The 19,919-nt window shown below is 46.2% G+C and overlaps 1 protein-coding gene across 1 annotated transcript in view; it reads right to left on the bottom strand.

The window, feature by feature from the left end:
* GALNS (galactosamine (N-acetyl)-6-sulfatase) overlaps positions 1-19,907 on the bottom strand; it is a 43,030-nt gene extending 23,123 nt beyond the window's left edge. The window contains exons 1-10 of the mRNA XM_042885838.1: positions 19,808-19,907; positions 16,238-16,361; positions 14,979-15,053; positions 13,879-13,981; positions 10,928-11,071; positions 9,223-9,289; positions 8,963-9,090; positions 7,789-7,928; positions 6,563-6,666; positions 643-779 (exon numbers count right to left, since the gene is read on the bottom strand). Of these exons, the coding sequence (XP_042741772.1) occupies positions 643-779; positions 6,563-6,666; positions 7,789-7,928; positions 8,963-9,090; positions 9,223-9,289; positions 10,928-11,071; positions 13,879-13,981; positions 14,979-15,053; positions 16,238-16,361; positions 19,808-19,897 (1,112 nt within the window). The 5' untranslated portion in view covers positions 19,898-19,907. The remainder of the gene's footprint in view (positions 1-642; positions 780-6,562; positions 6,667-7,788; positions 7,929-8,962; positions 9,091-9,222; positions 9,290-10,927; positions 11,072-13,878; positions 13,982-14,978; positions 15,054-16,237; positions 16,362-19,807) is intronic.
* Between the last annotated feature and the right edge of the window lie 12 nt (positions 19,908-19,919).

The following is a 19,919-nucleotide window of genomic DNA, read 5'->3' as shown; positions in this document are numbered from 1 at the left end:
CCAATCTCAACAAAAACACCTCTCTTGACCTCCAGGCCATCCAGTGACAGCCAAGGATGTTTGCTGTCAAAATCTGCACCCAAGCAAGACTCCCGCATGCCCATAAGGATCCCAGCTCTTTAATTCAAACGTGCCTTTATAAAAGGACCTTGGGAAGAGGTGGGCTTCTGGTTCACCTGTGGCAGTCCAGCCTTTAATTCCAGCTTCTCTCAGACTAGAACTATATTCTGCAATGAGCCAATATACTCCTGGATGTTTTTTCCAGTAATAAATAATGTATTTTCCCCTACCCAGGCTACAGTTCGCAGGCTTTTATCTCCCTTGCTGCCATATGCTGTTCCAGGGATCCCTGCTAACCCCCTGACATTTGCACTTGTCCCCAGACTCCACCGTACAGCAGCATGTCATGTGTCAGGAAATCTCACCTCTGCCTGCTCCAGCAGAGGATTAATGCACAGGGTAAAGCTCTGGTGCTACCTCATGGTCATCGGCCAGGAGCAAAGATGCATCCGTCCAGTTTATAAAATACTTCTGTAAACTTGATTTAAAATTTAAAGAAAAAAAAAAAAAAGAAGAAGAAGGCAAAGATTGGCACCACTTCAGTTTGGAGGCAAGGATCAGAGCTCCGGGCTCATAACAAACCTGTCAATTAGCTCGCCCCGCAAGATGGCAGGTAAAAGGTCGACGCCGTCAATCTGTCTGTCACTCGGAGCCTGCAGGCCCACCAGGGAGAGGCTGGTGGTGAACAGATCCATCACGCTGCCCAGCTGCCGGCTGACCTGAAACACCAACAGAAACCTTCAGCAAAAGCCATACAGAGGGAGGCCGCCTTCCTGCAAAGCACTGCCTCCTGAACCTCTCTTTTAAGGGTCTCTCCCTTCACAGTGCTGCAGCAAACCCCACGTTACAATAACAAAGGGGACAATCATACTTCCCCACTTCCATTTTCCTCTTTTCCCCCTCACTTCTCTCTACGTGTATCCAACTCAAAGGAGCTTTTTTTTTTTTTTGCACAGTTCAACCTCGTTTAACAAATTCTGAGTCATTTGTGGATTGAAAAAATCAACGCTTAAAACAAGAAAGAAAAAAAGAAGTCCTTGATTTGTTCCCTCCCCAGGTCATCTCTGTATTCCAGAATATCCTCAGAGCGTGCACAGAAAGCACAGGGATAGATGGATAACAACAAAAAGAGCCTGATGACTTCATCTGCAAACCATTTCCAACAATTCAAGAACTGTAAAGTTGTGGTATTTTTAGTCTATATTTTAATAAGGGAAAAAAACATCTGGTTTTGGTTCCAACGGAGATTCGCAAAGCATTTTTTTTGTTTGTTTGTTTTTGCTGTTGTTTCTTTTTTTTTTCCTCCTTTAATTGGAGAGTGGTGAGGTGCTGGAACAGCTGCCCAGAGAGGCTGTGATGCCCCGTCCATCCCTGGAGGTGTTCAAGGCCAGGTTGGATGGGGCCCTGGGCAGCCTGGGCTGCTATCAGATATGGAAGTTGGTGGCCCTGCATGCAGAGGGAGGGTTGGAGTTTGATGAGCCTTGAGGTCCCTTCCAACCATCCTGTGATTCTATAAGCCAAACATTCTCATCTGACTGATCCCTTCTGAAGCTCTGCTCCCATCCTCCTTGGGCAAGCTACAGTTAGCTGCTGTGGGATGTTTAATTAGCCAGCAGCACACTACACTGAAGCAGACAGATTCGAACCAAGAGCAAGCAAGCTTTGCACCAGGATGCACCAGCACAAGATGTGATGTGAGAAGAGCCCTTCTTGCCATCTGATACAAGCTCACAGTGGTAACTTCAGAAGCACGCTGTGACCAAAACCCACGTCCTACCAGCAGCTTGCTGATGTCAGTGTGAACATCACAGTGCTGTCACTGTCAAGGCCTTTGCATCTCAGAATCCTCTTTCTTGTCCCAAACAGACCCCCGGCCTGGAGGGCCATGCTAATGATTAAAAAAAGATGACAAATGATAACATGGTAAGTGAATACTTGCAAGATATTGGTTCCCTTACTCCCGAGGAAAGAAAATGAAAATGCTATTTCTCCTGGGATACTGGGACTTTTGTTAAGAAGCCGAGCTGAAGAAAGTGAACACTTAGAGGAAGAATTAGCAAGTTAAAAACACACCAAAAGAATTGAGAAAGCAACATGCAGAGGAGTGATTACAAGTTTAACATTACAATATCGCATTACTTGATTACAGCAATTTCAAACTGTAATGGCTTTCATTCATCAAAAGGTGTTGGCAGGAACACGCAATATGAATGCTGGATGTAAGAATGCTTTCTCACAACTCTTACGAAGCAAACAAGGTGCAAAGATCTCTGCTAATGAGGAAGCCCTGAGCACAGAAACCCTCACCCAGGAAGGCAGCGCAATCAACTGGCCCTGGGGAAAGCCTGGGACAAGCTGTGAACTCATGGATATTGGGATGCTCCCAGGACTGTCCTCTCACTGAGGCTCCTCTCTGGTCTTATGTGTTGAAATACTAAAACAGCAGGTAGAAAAACAACAACAACCCAAAAAGCATCAGCTCACTCCTTCCAGGGCTGGACAGATTCATGAGCCACTGATGCTGGGAAAGCTTCTCTCCCTGAGGTCAAAGGGGATTACAAGAGCTCAGCATCTCAGCAGAGATGCTCAGTCCCTTGTAGGCTCATCTGCCGGCTAATTTACCTCCAGCGAGCCTGAAGAGAGCTGTGGGGTCAGCAGAACAAAACGTGCAGAGCTCAGAGTCCAATCAGAACAGATGTGGCACACGCCTGCTCCCTCCTGCCGCCATGCCAGGCAGGCAGAAAGGTGTCTGAGGCTTTTTGTAACGAGGCCTTGCAATTCTACAGCAAATCCAAAAGTCACTTTTCTGGTCGTCACCGCATCCCCTTGCCTCAATCTTTTGATAACAAGCAGCAAGAGGCAGCCGCTGACCTGAGCCTCGTGCCTCTAACATCACCTAATTTATACATCGTGTTGTGACAACCCTGTGGGCCCACCGCAGACCCTGTACCCGCTCCTTATTAACCATAACCAGATGTAGATGACTCTCTTTAATCATCCAATTACGTTTCTGGTCTCAGACCACATTTTTCCATGAAGCAGAGAAAACTTCTTAAGGAAATTAAATGCCCGTGCCACAGCCACTTGGATTTATCTGTGCTCTGCAGCACCACGCTGTAGAACAGGGGGGGGGGGGGGAAAAAAAGGTTAATATTTATATAAAACTTTGAAGTATTTTCAGAGAAAAATAAAAAAATTACCATTTTCTCCTGTCAACAGCACTCTTTCATTCTAGTTGCCTTTCCCTTTTTTTTTTTTTTTTTTTTAAAGAGAAAAAGAAAAATCCAGAGAGGGCAACAGCCCAGAGAAAATAAATAATATATAAGAAAGAGTGAGATCAGATATTGCTCGTATCAGCGAGAAACAGCCGGTATTACGCACGTAAGAACGGATTTTTCCCCCCCTTCTTCCTCCCCCTTCTTTTTAATAAACTCTCCTTATACACAGAACGTCTTTAAGAAAATGAAATCCTTTTGCTGTGGGCCACGTCGCTGGAAGAAATAGTCACCACTGCTGTTATCAGTGCTTTCAAGCTTTAACTCTGAATCAAAGGCGACAATTAATAAAGTCGCCCCCGCCAGGAATGGAAAGGAGGAAAGCTAAATATTTGAAACTGGGCGAACAAATGTCAGGGTGTTTTTAAATAAAATCCTTTTACAGTTATCACAGCCAGCAGACCTGATATCCCTGTCTAATTCAATTTCAATTTGCGCCCCGTGGGAGATAGCGAAGAAAAGGTTGCAATGCTGTCTTTGGGTTGATATGTTCTTTTCTCCTTCAGGAAGCAGGCACGAGAGAGGAAAGGGAGGAGGGCGAGGGAAGAGAGGAGGAGGAGGATTCAAATACCAACAGAATACGACTCTTTTTTTTTCCAGCTGGATCCTTCCAGAAGGCAGATGTGATGCAGGAATGCCGAAAGGCTGATTTGCTGCAAATTCACCTGGAAAACATCGCTGAGGAAGAAACTGCAGAAAGGCTGTTTTACTGCGAATAAATATTCCTGATGGGGGACCTGAATTACCGAACGTTGATGCCAAGAGCAACACAGACTCCCAAGGCACCCCAAAATAACTGCGAATCAGCCAGCCGCACCAATTACCCCCACCTCTATCGATGTCCTGTCAAGTGCCAGCAATCCTGTCACACAACCTCTTTTGTTTATGTAAGAAGGTGCTCCTTCATTCCAACAAGCTGCGCCCTTTAACAGAAACCGAGCAAGACACAGATATCAATAAGATGATGAAGAGACTGCCAGAGCCCATCAGTGGGACGAGCCTTCCAGCCAACAGCTGGACTGCACAGGCCAGAGGCACACGTCTGCTTTTGCTGGCTGCGGCTGTGCCAGCTGAGATGGCTGCTGGCCCAATGCCTGCTCTGCAACACCTCCGTGGTTGGAACAGAGCAATCAATCCCAGCACAGGATGGAGGAGCAGGCCCTCTGGCACGCCTGGGAAGCCCTCTGCTTGCAGCCTGGTTCAGGGCACCCAAGCCTTTGTTTCCTTCAACTCATTCACAAGGAGAGTGCAGCGGGACACTTGGAAGCAATCTTTCCATGTTTTACATGGACTACACAAGACTCCGGTTTCAACTCACAGTCAAGATGATGTTGAAGCTACAGACTCTAAGATATCAAAAAGAAGCCAAAAGCATACTAGCAAACACATCTCTTCACTTGCTATGTCCAAAGAGGCCATCATGAAGCAGGAACTACAGGCACTCTACATGCTTGCACAGAGCGGGCCGTATTTCACAGAAGCAATGCCAAACCTCTCACCTGCTGTTAGTGCTCCTGTGGGTATCACTGCTGAAGCCTCCATGGCAAGAATGCAAGCAGAAAAGACACGTAAGTAGCTGTCACATACTTATTGGTAGCAGCATCGTATTGGAGTTCAGCTCAAAGCAAAGCAACACATCCCGAGCACAGTGTTCAGAACAGGCTTCTCAGGGCGCCCAAGTGAAGCTGTAACACCTGCAAGCACAGGCATCTGGCCAACAGCCCCAGCCTGGAGCCCAGCTTAAGGAGAATTTGGATTTAAGCACGTGCTTAAGTGCCAAGGATGATATCAACCGTGGTGCAGGAGGGGGTTTGGGGCACAAACCTGCCTACACACCTGAAGCACAGCCTTCAGCTTGCTGAGCACCGCAGTACAACGTCAGCTGGTCCACCCGCGTGTGCAGGCAGCCACATTAACCCTGCACTGAAATGTCTGCTCACAGAAATTCGCACAGCTTCAGCTGTAACCTCAGGAAGGAAGCCACGCATCACACCAGGCTACACAGACTGCTTCTGACCACAGAAAGCTCCCCTGCACACACAGTGCCACCGCTGGGAGCGTGGTACCAGCACGTTACGCTCAGAGAATGAACAGGCCTCCAGATTTCTCTGCTTGTGTTCCTAATTATCATTGGAGTTACTACAATGGAAAGAATTTTTAAATGCAGTATTTACTTGTTCCCATTTATAATGCATGTTTACTTTTAGCACGTTATTCAGCTTGGACATGGAAAACAAAACAGTCAGCTTCGGTCTCATGTTCTCCTATGCTAGCCCCAGGCTGTTGTACTTGGCTTGGAAAGACTTTATGGAAATGTTTAAATTTAAACAAAAAGACTGCTTTCATTTCAAATTAGAAAAATAATAATAAAACATCCCAAGTAGGTTTTGTGAATTCCTTAAAAATGATGAAACCAAACTACCCTTCTGCCCTCAGCTGCGGATCTGAGATATCTGGTGGCACCCTCCTAAATGCAAACAGTAAATTATCATTATCCTGACTCAATTAAGCCACTCAAAAGGAATGCAACTTCAAAAAATGTTGTATTTATGAATAGTTTGCAGTTTTAAGCTCAGTGCCCAGTTAATGAAATATCACTTTCTTCAGGGATAAGAGATGCTCACAAAGGGGAGGGAATCTGTATTATTTACTAAGAACCCTGCCTGCAGAAGAATTGATTGCATCTTTCTTTAATGAGAACTGGGACAAGAGAGGCTGGCAGTGTCACCAGAGGATTATTTTGAAGTGATGGTATCTGAATTTGTGTACAGGCAGACGGGAGCAATATTCTGATATCCAGACCTCCCTGAGTGGAACTTTCATCGCACACCAAAGCAGGAGCTGCGAGGGTCAAATCACTTGGCACTTTGAAGTGCAGAGAGCATGCATAGGCAACACATTCATGCTCTAGACTGGGATGTCAAAGTGTGCGTTTGTACTTCAATTTGCTCAAAGAGGTAACCCACTAAAATGACTGTGGTCCAAAAGAGTAAAGGGTTTCAACTATGAAGACTAAAAGGCCAGAATACATGGTGCTTCCCAGAAGTGCTGATCACAGGCACAGCAGCTGCAAATTTGCAATAATGAACAGGAACGGCGCTGTAGAAGCAGCCAGCAGCTCCTTATTTAGACAGCTGTCAGGACTGAAATGCTACAGGTCTGACCCCAAGCCCATTCCATTCACTTCAGTCCACACAGAACTGATCAGAGCTGGAAGAGATACTCACGCTTCCTGCAGGTATATGTCCAGGCCACCAAGCAATAGCTGGCTCTCTCATGCCACCTTCAAAGGTGGTTTGTTTGCCACAGAGAAAAGGACCATTGCTTCCTCCTAGAGAAAGAAACAAAGTCACAGACCCCCCCAACATGCCAATATCATACAGCAGAGGGACACGGTCAACCAAATTGAAATTTGCAGGCTACTTTTAAACAAATTGCCATTTCTGCACGAATCCTGCTTTCAAACAATACGTCCAGAGTTGATTTTTGTTGTTGTTGTTTTAAATCCCTTTATGATAAACTTTAGGAGCATCATTTCAGTTCAGAGAGAACCAGACAGCTGAACACTACTTGCAACCTACTGAACAAAGAACAAAAAGCACAGAAAAGACTTTGAGGCATTTTCCTTCCCCTGAGGGATGTTCACTGCTGTTTGCAACTTAAAGAAATCTCACACCTTCACAAGAGTGCTCTCCTCACAACCTGTTACAGAACCAGAGCAGTATTAGATGCAGATATGAGAGCAAAAGAAGTAATCATACATTCCCTGAATGTTCTCTCTGGCAGATAGCAAATGATTTGCAGGAATGCCTGGGTTTTTAACCCAGCCTTGCAGCAGAGCTTACTGAAGAACAAACAGGCTGATTCCAGGTCACACAAAGTCAAACACAGCGGCTCGGCTGACATCAGAGCTCAGGATACTCCCTGCTCTGTGGTCTAATAACCACCAGACAGTTTGCCTCCAAATAGAAGAGAGTGGGTTATAAAATCAATTTGCAATGACTCCGGGAGAAACAATCATTTAAACAAAGGAGAACAAAAATAGTTTTTCCTCCTGCTATTTTTGAAGAGAGTTAAAGAAGAAGGGGCTCCTGAACTCTGTAATTACTTAGATGCTCCAATCAACATCTGGCAGATGGAGAACAAAACTGTATTGTGCTTGGGGCCTAAATACATTAAAAAATACTCAACGTCTGCCAGTGCCAAGTGGAGATGCAAACAGGTGACCAGCAAAAATTCCACCTAGCCAAGGGTACCTCCTCCAATGGCCCCCAGAAGGAAGAAATGTCAGCAGAATTCACTCTAAATGTGAGCGCCGTGAACTCTGAGGCTACACCTAATTGCAAAGAGGATAAGGGAAACTGCCAGGTACAGATTTCTCCACGTCTGGGGGGGAGGAGAGAGAAGCCTTGAGTTCACAACCCCAGTCCAGCTCTGTTAATTTGAGGCTCACCTTGTTTAGGAGCTGAAATGAGAGCAGCCCCATTATCGGAGGTGAAAAACACGAAAGTGTTCTCACTGATACCCAGCTTCTGAAGATGTTTTAGGATTTTTCCAACGCTATCATCAATTTCCCGCACAGCGTCCCCATATCTGAAGCAAAAGTAGATGCGAAACATTAAAGGCAGCAGCAGGAGACTCACACAGTACAGTATACTGGAAAAAGCCACAGTGCTTTTAGCGAACACAGTTTAAACCTGTGCTGGGAAAAGGAACACTTCCCTCATGCAGCAGGCACTGTAATAAGAGTTGTATCAGTGTCACTGCAAAGCCTGCGTCTCACACCTGCACAGAGCAGCTTCTCTTGGACATTAAGAGTCAGAATTTGCTCAGCTCTGAGTCACTCCTGGCTCAGATAAACACTTAGCTATCAAGGTTCTCAAACACAGGCAATATCCCTTTGCCATAGTCCTGAAGCTAATAACTCCATTTTGCTTATGGACATTGGTTTGAAATTGCACCCTGAGAAGCAAGGCTCATCGTGGCTGCAGAGCTACTCCTGCCTCCTGTAAACTGTGTTTACAGCATGCTTTTCTCTACTTGCTGTTCTGATTAATAAGCCTTTAAAACAGACACTAATCACACAAAAGCTTTCCAGAAATCATAATGCCACATACAGCACTTCATTACCCACACAACTGGCAAAGGAGCTTAAGCTTCCCACTCCTGTTTTAGTTGTGTGATCTTCATTCACTAATACAGCAAAAATATTAAAGAACAACCCAAGCAAAGTCTTCACTAACTAACACAAGCTCATGTACTTCAGCACATATGCTTTGGAGTAACTATCTGTGTATTTGGATATAAGTACACACAGGGTGGTGAGGCACTGGCACAGGTTGCCCAAGGAGGCTGTGGATGCCCCATCCCTGCAGGCATTCAAGGCCAGGCTGGATGTGGCTCTGGGCAGCCTGGGCTGCTGGTTGGTGACCTGCACACAGCAGGGGATTGGAACCACATGAGCATTGTGGTCCTTTTCAAGCCAGGCCATTCTATGACTATGATACTATGATATAATAAGTATCACTGAGGCTTAACATTTCCCCAGCATGAGGTATTAATTTAAAAAAAATGAAAGGAAAAAAAAAAAAAAAACAAAAAAAAAACCACACAAAAATAAGACTCACCTTCCTCTCTGACTGGTGCCCAGGAAATGTTTGGAAGCATAAACAGGAGCATGAGTAGCATCGATTGCCCAGTATAAAAAGAACGGCTGCTGGCTGGCCTGCTGCTTGCTAATGAAATCGAGAGCTTCCTGTAAGCAACAATAAAAATGAATGTAACAGAATCACCCTCTGTCATCCAGGTCTCTTCAAAGAAAAACAAAACAAAACCCACAACCATAAAGTCACTGTGGGTTAGAAACCAGCACTAAAATAAACTCTACCTGCAGGTAAATCTGAGTCAAGTTGGCTTCACCCGTCTTCAGATCAATTTTGAAATCTTCATAGTATCTATAAAGAATCAGAGAGAACTAAAGGAATAAACCCAAAGGAATACACAGCACAATAAAGCTTCCCATGCCATTAGTTACACAGCAGGTGACTGCAGGTAGAACCCTCAGTTACGTCACCCACCAACTCTGTTCAGACATTAAAAGCAGTGTCATCATGTTTCTAATTACAGTACACAGCAGTGAAATGACCAGATTCTAACTAATGACAACTGCAAGATTTGGACAAACCTGAGCCACTGATTGCTCACTGTGAGCTATGAGAACGGGGTAGCACACATCATGAGCTTATGGCACTGCTCCTTCAGTCGAGAGCTGCTGGATGCGAGTGATATTTTAAGCAGTACCCAAAAACATTCAGTGACACAGAATCACAACGTGGGCTGCTCCAAACACGTTGTCCTTGACTATCTGCAGACAGCAATTCAGCAAAGAAGGGCAGGTGGCAGTCCTCATGAGAACAGCAGCGAGTGAAAAGAGACGACACCGGGCACAAAAGCAAATAGTAAAAATGGTGCAGACTGCACACTTGCACAAACAGAGAAGAGGTTACTACAAAGCAAGGCAAGGAGGAAGAAAGCAGCCTTTCAGTACTGAGCGGAAGCAGTTTCCAAGAGAAGCAATGGAATGAAATCATCACAGGAAGCCTTCGGGTGCAACAGGATGAGCAAACATCTCTGGGAGGTGCTGCGGGGCAGCCGTGATCCACAGCTGGTCTGCATGCAACCTGCAGGCTGGCCTCGGTACTCGGGCTGTTATTAATCTTCACCATCAAGCACCTAACTTCATGTTTAATGAGCTTGAGTTTTAAATTTAGACAGTCAGGTAGAGCTGAGGGGGACAGGACTCCTGCAAAAGATAGTTCAGGTGTTTAGAGTGGACTAAATGTTCTCTACCATGCCAAGTCTAGCACTGGTGCTGCAGAAGTAGGTCTTCTGAGATGTGAACTTCACCGAGCTCCTGACAGTTAGTCTATACCTTGCTTCTGCCTGCCTTGTGCACTTCCCCACAAGGCTTTCCCTCTCTCTGTCTTAACTCCAATGGAAATCGCTATCCACAGCTTGGATATTGGCCAACCTCAGATTTGCTCACGGCTGTTAAGCCAGCAGCTATTTAAATTAAAGACCTGAGCACAGCCTTCCATTCAGCAAGATGGACAAGACAGAGCTTTCCACATCTGTTTTCTTCTGTAAGTAACTGCTGCAGACAGTCGCTGCAGAGCACAGTAGATGAAGCCAGCCTTGGGCTGGGCTCTGATCTGCTACTCATGTGTTTCACCAACTTTCACAAATACCTTTTCTGCATCAGCAGGCTGCTGAGCTGCAGAGCAAACAGGCCTTCAGCACTAAGCATCTCAGAACAGAGCTGAAGCAGGACATTCCTAATGCTTGACATGCTGTAAGAGTCCTCCACGCAGGGTGAAGCACCTGCACTTTACTGGCCATGCAGCCAGACCTGCAACTCTGCCTGATTCTGAAGCAGCTTCTGGTTCTGCCAACCCCTTTGCACTGATACCGGTTTGCTGTGCTAGCTCTTGTCTTCCAACACAGAAACATCAGCAGGGAGAGCAAGGAAAAGAACATTCCCAGCCACTAGGTAATGTTTTTGAAAGCAACTGGCAGGCAAGTAGCTGAATTACCTGCCAATCATTTCCCAGTCCCTGTACACAGGGATATTTGGGAGTGCTCTGTTATCATAAGGTCCAAAATGGCAGTTTGGGGATCCAAACCATTCATCAAAACCATGTTTCAAGGGGTGGAACTGGGGCCTGTGACCCAGATGCCTAGGAACAAAAGAAACAGATGAGTTAAAATTCTACTGCATTGGAGCAAACTGTAATCTCACCAGAATGGTATGCAAGCAAACAGTCTTTGCCTAAGAAGAAAAACTTCAAGCATTTTAATCAAAGAAACAACTGCAGAGCACTGTCTTGATCTTTCTTGTCACAAATGGATCCATGCAGTTATCCCAGTGCTTGCACATATCCCATTTCAGCCTACTGCCCAGCCTGCTTTCCACCACTGCCTTCTATTGGTGCCTTCTCTCACGCTGCCCTGACCATCTGCACTGATGAGCTGCAGTGCCCAAAGCCACCGCAGAGATGCACATGATGTTTTGCTTAAGGATTCTGATCTAAAACAAGTCACTTTTATACCACTGAGCTATAAAAAAAAACACAACAAAGCTCATGAAATGTACTGTGACATTCGTATTCCTTTTATGGAGTCTTTATTTTGCCAAAATGGTACAGAGAGACCTGAATGTAAATGAGAGCAAGTTCTTGACGTGCACAAGTGAACATAAAACCTATTTAGCTACCACTGATGACAGCTGCATTCTACCACTCTGCTTGAAAATTCTCCATCCCTAAATTCAAGCTAAAGCTCCTTTCTAATCTCCTGCTTCTTGACTGCAAATTCTCCATCTCAAAGATAAAGAATGCCCATCCTCTCCCAATCTCTGAAGGAGATCTTTGTACCTAAATGTTTATTTAATCATTCCAGCTTCTGCTCACAAGTCTGCATCTGCAACCTGTCCGTTTGTGTCATCCCTCTCTGCACGTTTCCTGAACATAAGGGACATAAAATGCACTACCTGGAATAAAGTGATCCACAGTGTCATTTTGAGCTACTCCAAAATGAGTTGCAGCATAAAATAATCATCACACCAGCTATGAGAGTATCTCAGTGATGTAACTAAAACTGCAAGCCTCCAACACAAGACTCTCCCCTTTCCTCTTCTATGTATAAGTGCTACAAAGCTGCTCCTGGGGAATAACAGGTGACACGAGAAAACATTTTGCTCTGAGACCCAAGAGAACTTAAAAAGGAAAAGAAGAGACATGAAGGAGGCACAAAATAATCACTGAGATGCAGAAGGTAGACTGTTCTGTCCCTTTCACATCACACACACACACACACAAAAAAAAGGAGGACATTTAATGAAATGCAACAAATTCTGAAGTGTTCATGGGAGATACTTGACTTGCAAACATCCAATTAAACTGTGGAACTCGCCGTTACCCTGAGAAGTTTTAAAAGGGATGTTTAAAGGATATAAAACCTGCTGGAAAGCTTCAAAACCTTTAAAAGCCCTGAAATCCTACAGGGACTATAACGAAAGTCCAATTGAACTACTGCATTACACCTTTTATTTTCCCCTCCAAACACCCTTCTACAAAGCAGGTGATGCTCACAAATGCCAGAGTGCTGCTGCACAGTGCCATTCCCAATCCTCTGTGGTACAACAGCTCCTGGATGTGTAATGATGGTGCACTGCACGTTGCTATTTAGTCTGCTTCGTGCTAACAGCTGCAGGTCCTTCCAGATTTGCTGCTTTCCAAATAACTGCCTGGAACCAATCTGTATCTGCGTTGTTTATTTCTTTTCCCTGGGTGTATGAATTTGCATTTATTAGCACTGAACTGCATCGCATTGCTTTCAGCCCACTGAGCCGATTCTTCACGGCCACTCTGCCGTTTGGATCCGTGATGATAAATAATTCACTGTCTTTGGTTAGTTTGCTTTCTCTCTGATTTCAGCAGCACCGCTGAATCCAACTGCAAACCCATCTTGCTCTCCTCTAACTTGGTAGCAAAACTGCTAAGGAAAATGCATCCCATCACTGTTCTAAACAGCATCCCCCCCCCAGCGCTAATCTTGTCTGAAGTCTCTTCATTAACAATTACTCTGTTAACCAAGCAGTACTTGGCTGGGGTCTGTGTGGTTCTGAAGCTGCTATTTATACATTTATTTATTACAGCACTGTTCCAAATTGTGATCAGAGAGCTCCAGGCCCTGTGGGATTCCATTAGAGCCCGCAAGCACGCTCGAAATTTGAATGTTAACAAACACACCAGTTTCAACTCTTACACCATTAATTGCACCGCCCGTGTTTGAACACAACACCTCTCAGGCTTTTCCTTCCCAGTTCTTCACATACATTACGAAACACCTGCTAAGATTTTGCTGTACTCCCCTGAAAGTCAACAAAGCCAAAGCACAACGTGAAGAGAGCGCTGGATCAGATCTCTGGCTCTTTTAGAACACCTGGTAGTATCAGCTGCCCTGGCCAAGTCCCTCCCCACCACCCTCATCTCCTACGCTAAGTGAACAGGCTTCAGCGTGGCTCTGGTTTCAATCCACTCATCTTCAAGCATCTGTATCTCTATTTCTGTACCATACACTTCTCCCCTCCCCGGCCTCCCAAAAAAGCTTGCACAATTCAGTCTACTAAAAAAAAGAGCAACTTAGAGCAGGGGACAAAGATAAAAAGCACGTAGGAGCCGAAGGCAAGCTCCAACAGAACATCCTGGCACTTCTGGATGTAATTAAGTAGTGTGGTACACGGATGAGAGCACAAAGAGCTGCAGGGTTTATATATGTGTACAGATACATGTATGTACTTGTAATGCTAACACTCAATTCGGAAATTGATCACAGCAGGAGAGAGGATCCACCACAGATTTGGAAAGGCAGCCTGTTTTGAAGCTCAGATGTCTTTCTCCTCCAATTCAGGTTGTCCTGCTGCTCCTTCACGACACATACACACACCTAGAAGGCTCAAAGGAAGAGATCTTAAGAAGTTTACCATTTGCCAACGATCTTGTTGGTGTAGCCAGCTTTCTTCAGCAGCTCTGGAAGCAGTATTTCAGAATCTTGAATTCCTCCCACTATATCCTGCGGTGTGTATGCTGTGCAAAACAAACACAAACCTTACTGACTCTTACAATTATGACAGCAAACAGCTCACAGCCACCCATCATTAGAAGTATTATTACTGGATCAGAAAGAGCAGTTAGTTTGAACTTGCAGCACTATCACTCTTTGGAAGTCTTCCCAGAGCAAGAGATGAAGGGGGCAAGTTGATTTAGCAAATAATCTCTCAAGTAAAGAGAGAACTCCTCTCCAATAAAAAAAATAAGGGGGGTGCCATTGCAGAAAGAAGCTGAAAGAGAAAGGAAAGGGGCAGAAGGGAGTGAGGATCAAACAGAAAACAGATGCTTCAGGTGTCCAGCAGAGTTGCCTTTACTTCTGCAAACCTGCTGTATGTCACCTAAAATGAAGGGGTTTCCTTTCCTAAATCAAAGGATAGATTGGCTCTGACCACAGGAGCTGAAGGAAACAGCATTTCCCTCTGTGGCCCTTGAGGATACAAGGTGTGACTCTGGTGCATGCTGGCTGATACTGCATGAACTGACACGTAGCTGCTGCCTGTTGGCCTCACACAGCATCTGTGACTCTGGAACCAAAATCAACCCAGAGATATCATGCATGGCTACTCTTTGAAGCAGCACAGGCACAACAGGGCTACAAGATGGCCCTTCCTAAAGGAGTTGTAAAAGCCACACCGAATGCAAGGTGAACAGCCTGTGCTTGGCTCTGGGTGTTAACACACAGCCCCACGTGCCTCTGTTTAACCGGGCACCAATTCCACTGCCCAGAGGAAACACTTCTCAGCCAGCAGAAACAAGCAGAACAGCCAGCCTTGTTTGTGCCTCCTCAAAGGACAGTGCTTTCTGCTTGATGAGGAGGAAATAATAAATCTCACACTTATTAACCCGGTAATCTATTTGTGTTACCATGGAAGGCCCTTAAGAGAAGACAACCATGGCAAGCCTTTGTGCAAAGCGAAACTTCCTGCAAAGCAGAGAAAGAAATCAGAAAAGGAAGCAGGAATGAAGGCCGTACCATTTCTGGCGTGTGCATTCGTTGTGTAAAAACCATTCCTGACTGGGAGGCGACCCGTCAGCAGCGCTGCCCGTGCTGCAGAAACAAACACAGGTCATTTCATGGCAGGTGCACTGTGTGCTCACACTCAGCATTACCACGTTCAGGCTGAGGACAGCACGATGACCAAAGCATGCTGGTGTTCAGGCACAGCCAGTTACTGGGGTCAGCCACATTTGGAGCAATCCCCTCCTCACTGGGCCATGGAGACAGCCACGTTTCTATACAACACCATTAGAGCTACTCCAGGTCAAGCTTGATTAAAACGTGACCCCTCTATTAAATTAGTTTACCCACTGCTGAAAAGCTATTAATTCCAACAGTAAGCACAGCAGCCCTCCTATCTCAGCAATTACAGAAGGAATACCTGGCATTGGTATTTAAGAGGAAATCATACTACAAACTCAGCTTAAGGCTAAGCCTGGACAAAAGTCATAAACAGTGAACTAAAAGAAACTGCCCATCTTTGGCAATAAAAGCCAGGTCCTGACTCAGGGAACATCTAAATAGATGTTTAAACACGTGCTGAAGTACCACTGGACTTAGTGAGACTTTGCTGCATTCTAAGTGCCTCTTCTGAGAAAGGACAGTCATGAGCACACTGACAAATGATTTCCTAAAGGAGAATCCAAACAGAGAGGCCCTGTTCCTCATTTCTGTTTCAGTTCTTGTCTGCCAGTAAAGCTGGGGGGAATTGCATAGAAAACAAACAAGAAGGATTATAAATAAATAACCTTTCCCACACAAACTCCAATGTTTCTCTCCTGTCTCTTCCCCAGTAACCTTGCTGGACATCAGGGTCAACAAGGGGATGCAGGACACAGCATGCTGCCATTCCTTGCACAAAAGTCTCACCCAACCCAGTGGAATCAGACAAACTGCACACTTCTTTTGCTCAGCAGCAATTTAGATACTGCTTTGCCTGCTTGCCCCAAAATATGAACAAAAATGAGTCTAGAATACTAAACCAGAATACTTTATGAAGTCCCTTAGCTGAACTGATCTGAACACTAAAATACAGCTTTGAAAGAACTTAAGACTGAAGGGTTTGCAATCAAAACATAAATAAAAAGGAAGCAACAGATAAGATCAAAGCACCAAATCCAAACTCTGCCCTGAGGGTAATCACTGGTTTGGTTGCTCATGTCAGATGCTGGCACACATCCCAATCTCAGAAGGTGGCGTTCTTATGTGCTAGTTTAAAGCTCAGGTTTACTTACATGGGGAACAGAGGGGGCTGGCAGCATAAAAATCCAGGAAAAGCATCCCTTCTGAAGCCATCTGGTCTAGGTTAGGAGTTTCCTTAGAAGGCTCTCCAAAAGCTCCCAAATCACCCCAACCCATCTGCAAGAAGAACACACCGCAAGACGTGAAAGTACTTCTACCCTTCCACAAATGACAATGCTGCTGGGCTCACATAAAACTTTTGTTTTTATCCCTTCCTTCCTAAACCTTCATAGAGCTCATCTCCCTGCTCAGGGAGCACTTCACAGCCGTGATAAAACTGATCCTCGCCAGCCCTGCGAAGCTGGGAACTATCGCAGCTTCCACTGAAAATGAGAAACTGAGGCACACAGGGGTGAAACAACTTGCTTGTGATCAAGTGGACACGAAAACACTTGTAGCAGAAGGAGGTCAGGAGCCCTCATGTCTTCACTCTCACTCCAGAGCCTGGAGTGCACACATAGCAGGGAGGACATCACACAGCACGCACTCAGTGCTGGTACACAGCTGCAAGCCAAGCTGTCCAGCCCTCGGCTCAGCATCTTTGACCCCTGCATCCTCTCAGTCTGCTCCATCCATGCACACACAACTATTAAGGCAAAGAAAAGGTCTGCATTCAAAGGCAGAATCCAGTGCTGCAGGAAAATGTTTGTTTTAAAAGCAAGCTCTGAAGGGAAACCTGCCAGAGGCATCATATGTCAGCCTGCTTATTTGCAATGGGGGTTTGGGTCTGTGCCTTCCTCCCTGCACAGTGGGGCTGCAAAGTCCCCATCCAGGAGAGCTGTAAAATTACTGTCATGCTGTCTGCGTTCACTGCTGAAAACTATTACTGGTAATAACACAAATAAAAGTAAGTGACTTAAACCAGAAGGTTCTGGAAGGGAACAACTTAATGAGCAATTAGGCGCCGTGGTTGCTAGAGATTATATTGTGCTTTAAAAAAGGCAATAGCTTTCTCTAATACAGATGTGTATCAGGTGAGCAACTAATACACAGGGCATAATGCATCTCCATCCTGAGAAAGCCATCTGTCTGGTCCCACCTGAGAGTCTGCCATTCGCACTGCAGCACTGTGGTTTGGAAAAGGGAAGCGTTGGAGAGCTGCAGAGCAGGCTGCTGAACTTTCAGCAAAGAGCAATTAAACGGCCCCACCAAACACCAGGGTGTGGGACTGAAATGGACTCAGCAGATCAGCCCCCAGTCCTCAGTCCTTCACTGTCTCTACCATCACGAAAGAAAGAAGAAAAGAATGCTGAGTTGCTCTGACTCGCACACAGGGACACAGAAGTAGCCAAAGGATCAAAGGAAAAAAACAACAGTGGAGATGCACTTGTAATGAACAGCACATAAATAAACCAACAGTTCACAGAAACTCCCGTCAGGATCTGTGCCTCGCCGCGTCTTCTGCTGTACCAACACTTCCAGAACGGGATCACTGCTGTCCCACACAGCTTCCATTTGAAAATTACAAATCCCTGCTTGGGGGGAAATACTCCTGAATGGAAAATTAAGATAGACTGCCAGTGGCTAAACTGGCCATTAAAAAAGTAATCATTTCATACAAGAGCATGGAAACACTAGGAGAACAACGGCAAGACAGGCAGGTTGAAGAGGGAGAAGGAAGCCCAGCAGGCTTTGAATCACATACCCACCCTCAGCAGCTTTTTGAGGAGCCTAGCACAGCACACAATGCACTTCTATCCAAGCACATGTGAAGGATGACAGGAAAGGAAGAGGAGAAGCAAAGCAGGACAATGGCAGCAACTCCAGCCTGCGCTGAGAACAAATGCACTTCTGTATCTGTGATTTACTGAGTCCGGGGTCATATCTGCTGTTTAACCACTTGAGTTTTCTTTCTATTCAGCTCTTCAGGAGGAATATTTGAGTTTCTAAAACATCTCCTGCAAGGTATCAGAGTTTGCCTATATTTGAGGCTGCACCTTACTCGGTGCTGCTGGCCTCTGCATCCATCTCTGGTAGTGAAATACACACAATTATTTGTGTAGGTTAGAATGCCAAGCCTTCAGTTAGCAATAATTCCATCAGTGTTGGGAGAAACCAAAAACATCCCACCTTCCAACACTTACCAGTTAATGAATGTGCTCTTCTGCCAAGGATAGTGGAGTTAATCACTCAGTCATTAGGAACAAGCTGATAAGGTGACTAGCTTCTAGATAAGGTGATACGTGTGTAAGTGCCACTTCCAAAACGCCTATACTCAGGCTTGACATTATAGACCTGAGAAGTCTCATTTGTTTTCAGCAGGAAATCCACAAATCAGGAACAAAAAAAAGCTTGCATGAACACCTTCAAATTGTCTCTGCTTTTACAGAAAATCTCAAAAGGACTGGAATCATAGAATCACAGAATCATAGAATGGCCTGGGTTGGAAAGGACTACAGTGACCATTTAGTGACAACCCCCTGCTGTGTGCAGGTCACCAACCAGCAGCCCAGGCTGCCCACAGCCACATCCAGCCTGGCCTTGAATGCCTGCAGGGATGGGGCATCCACAGCCTCCTTGGGCAACCTGTGCCAGTGCCTCACCACCCTCTGGCTGAAAACTTCCTCCTCATATCCAACCTAAACCTCCCCTGTCTCAGTTTAAAACCATTCCCCTTGTCCTACCAAGGGCTATTTTCCTTGAGAAAGAAATCAACTCCCTGTGAGTTACTGTGAGAGCTCTCACAGTAAGTAGTCACAAACTTCACTCAAACTTTTCCAGACCATCACACCAACCCCCAGGCAGTGCCTGATTCGCTGTGCCCAAGGCCTCTGACCACGAGTCATGACACAGCCCCTACCCACGTGCTGTCCCACACGCGCTGCTCAAGCGACAGAGGGAATGAATGCAGCAAACTGCTGGACCTGGAGGTTCACCTGGGACCGCATGCAGACCTGGATACAAAACGACCTCATTTTGCACGCACTGGGGAGAGACCTGCTCTGAAGTGGTGGTCAGACAGAACATCAGGAAGCAAATAGATCATAAGGTCACTGAAGTTGGAAAAGACTGCTAAGATCATCCAGCCCAACCGCAGCCCACCACCACACCCGCTAAGCGTGCGAGGTGCTCTCAAAACACAAATCCCATCCGTCCCATTCACAGCCCTTTATAAATGCTTGAAGAGAACATCCAGAACCAGCCAGCAGCAGGGTGAAGGCGCCAACCTGCTGAACCTGTTCAAAAACCCCAACCTTGTACCACACACACGACACACACGAGCAAGCTGGGGCTCAGTCCACAGCCCTGCCGAACTCCTAAGCCTCCCAACCCAAATCCCCAGAGACCAGAGGGAATCTGAGGGCTCCTGAGGGCCCCACCCTCCACCAACCGAGACTCACAGCCTGCCCAGCAGGGCCCTGCTCACCCCGCAGCCTCTCCCTGCTGCTCCCTGTCCCCTCAGTGCCACCCCTAGCACCACAGCCGCTCTGCCCCACGCGCCGCTCAGCCCACTAGGCCCACAGTAGGCCCCTGCTGGGTGACACCAGCCTCATGGGATGATGGGACATATAGAACGTCCGCCAGGCCCAGGTGCCCCCCCAGGCGTCCCAGCCCGCACTCACGTCGTCCATCAGCAGCAGCACCACGTTGGGCGGCGCGGCGTAGCCCACGGCCCAGCACAGCCACAGCGGCACCAGCACCGCTCTCGCCATGGCAACCGCCGCCATGCGCGCC

The sequence above is a fragment of the Lagopus leucura genome, unplaced genomic scaffold (assembly GCF_019238085.1).
Source record: "Lagopus leucura isolate 7727_CA_CO unplaced genomic scaffold, USGS_WTPT01 Super-Scaffold_100053, whole genome shotgun sequence".
In the NCBI taxonomy this organism is placed as follows: domain Eukaryota; kingdom Metazoa; phylum Chordata; class Aves; order Galliformes; family Phasianidae; genus Lagopus; species Lagopus leucura.
Note: the sequence above shows the minus strand (reverse complement) of the source record. Positions and strands in the feature narration are given on the sequence as shown.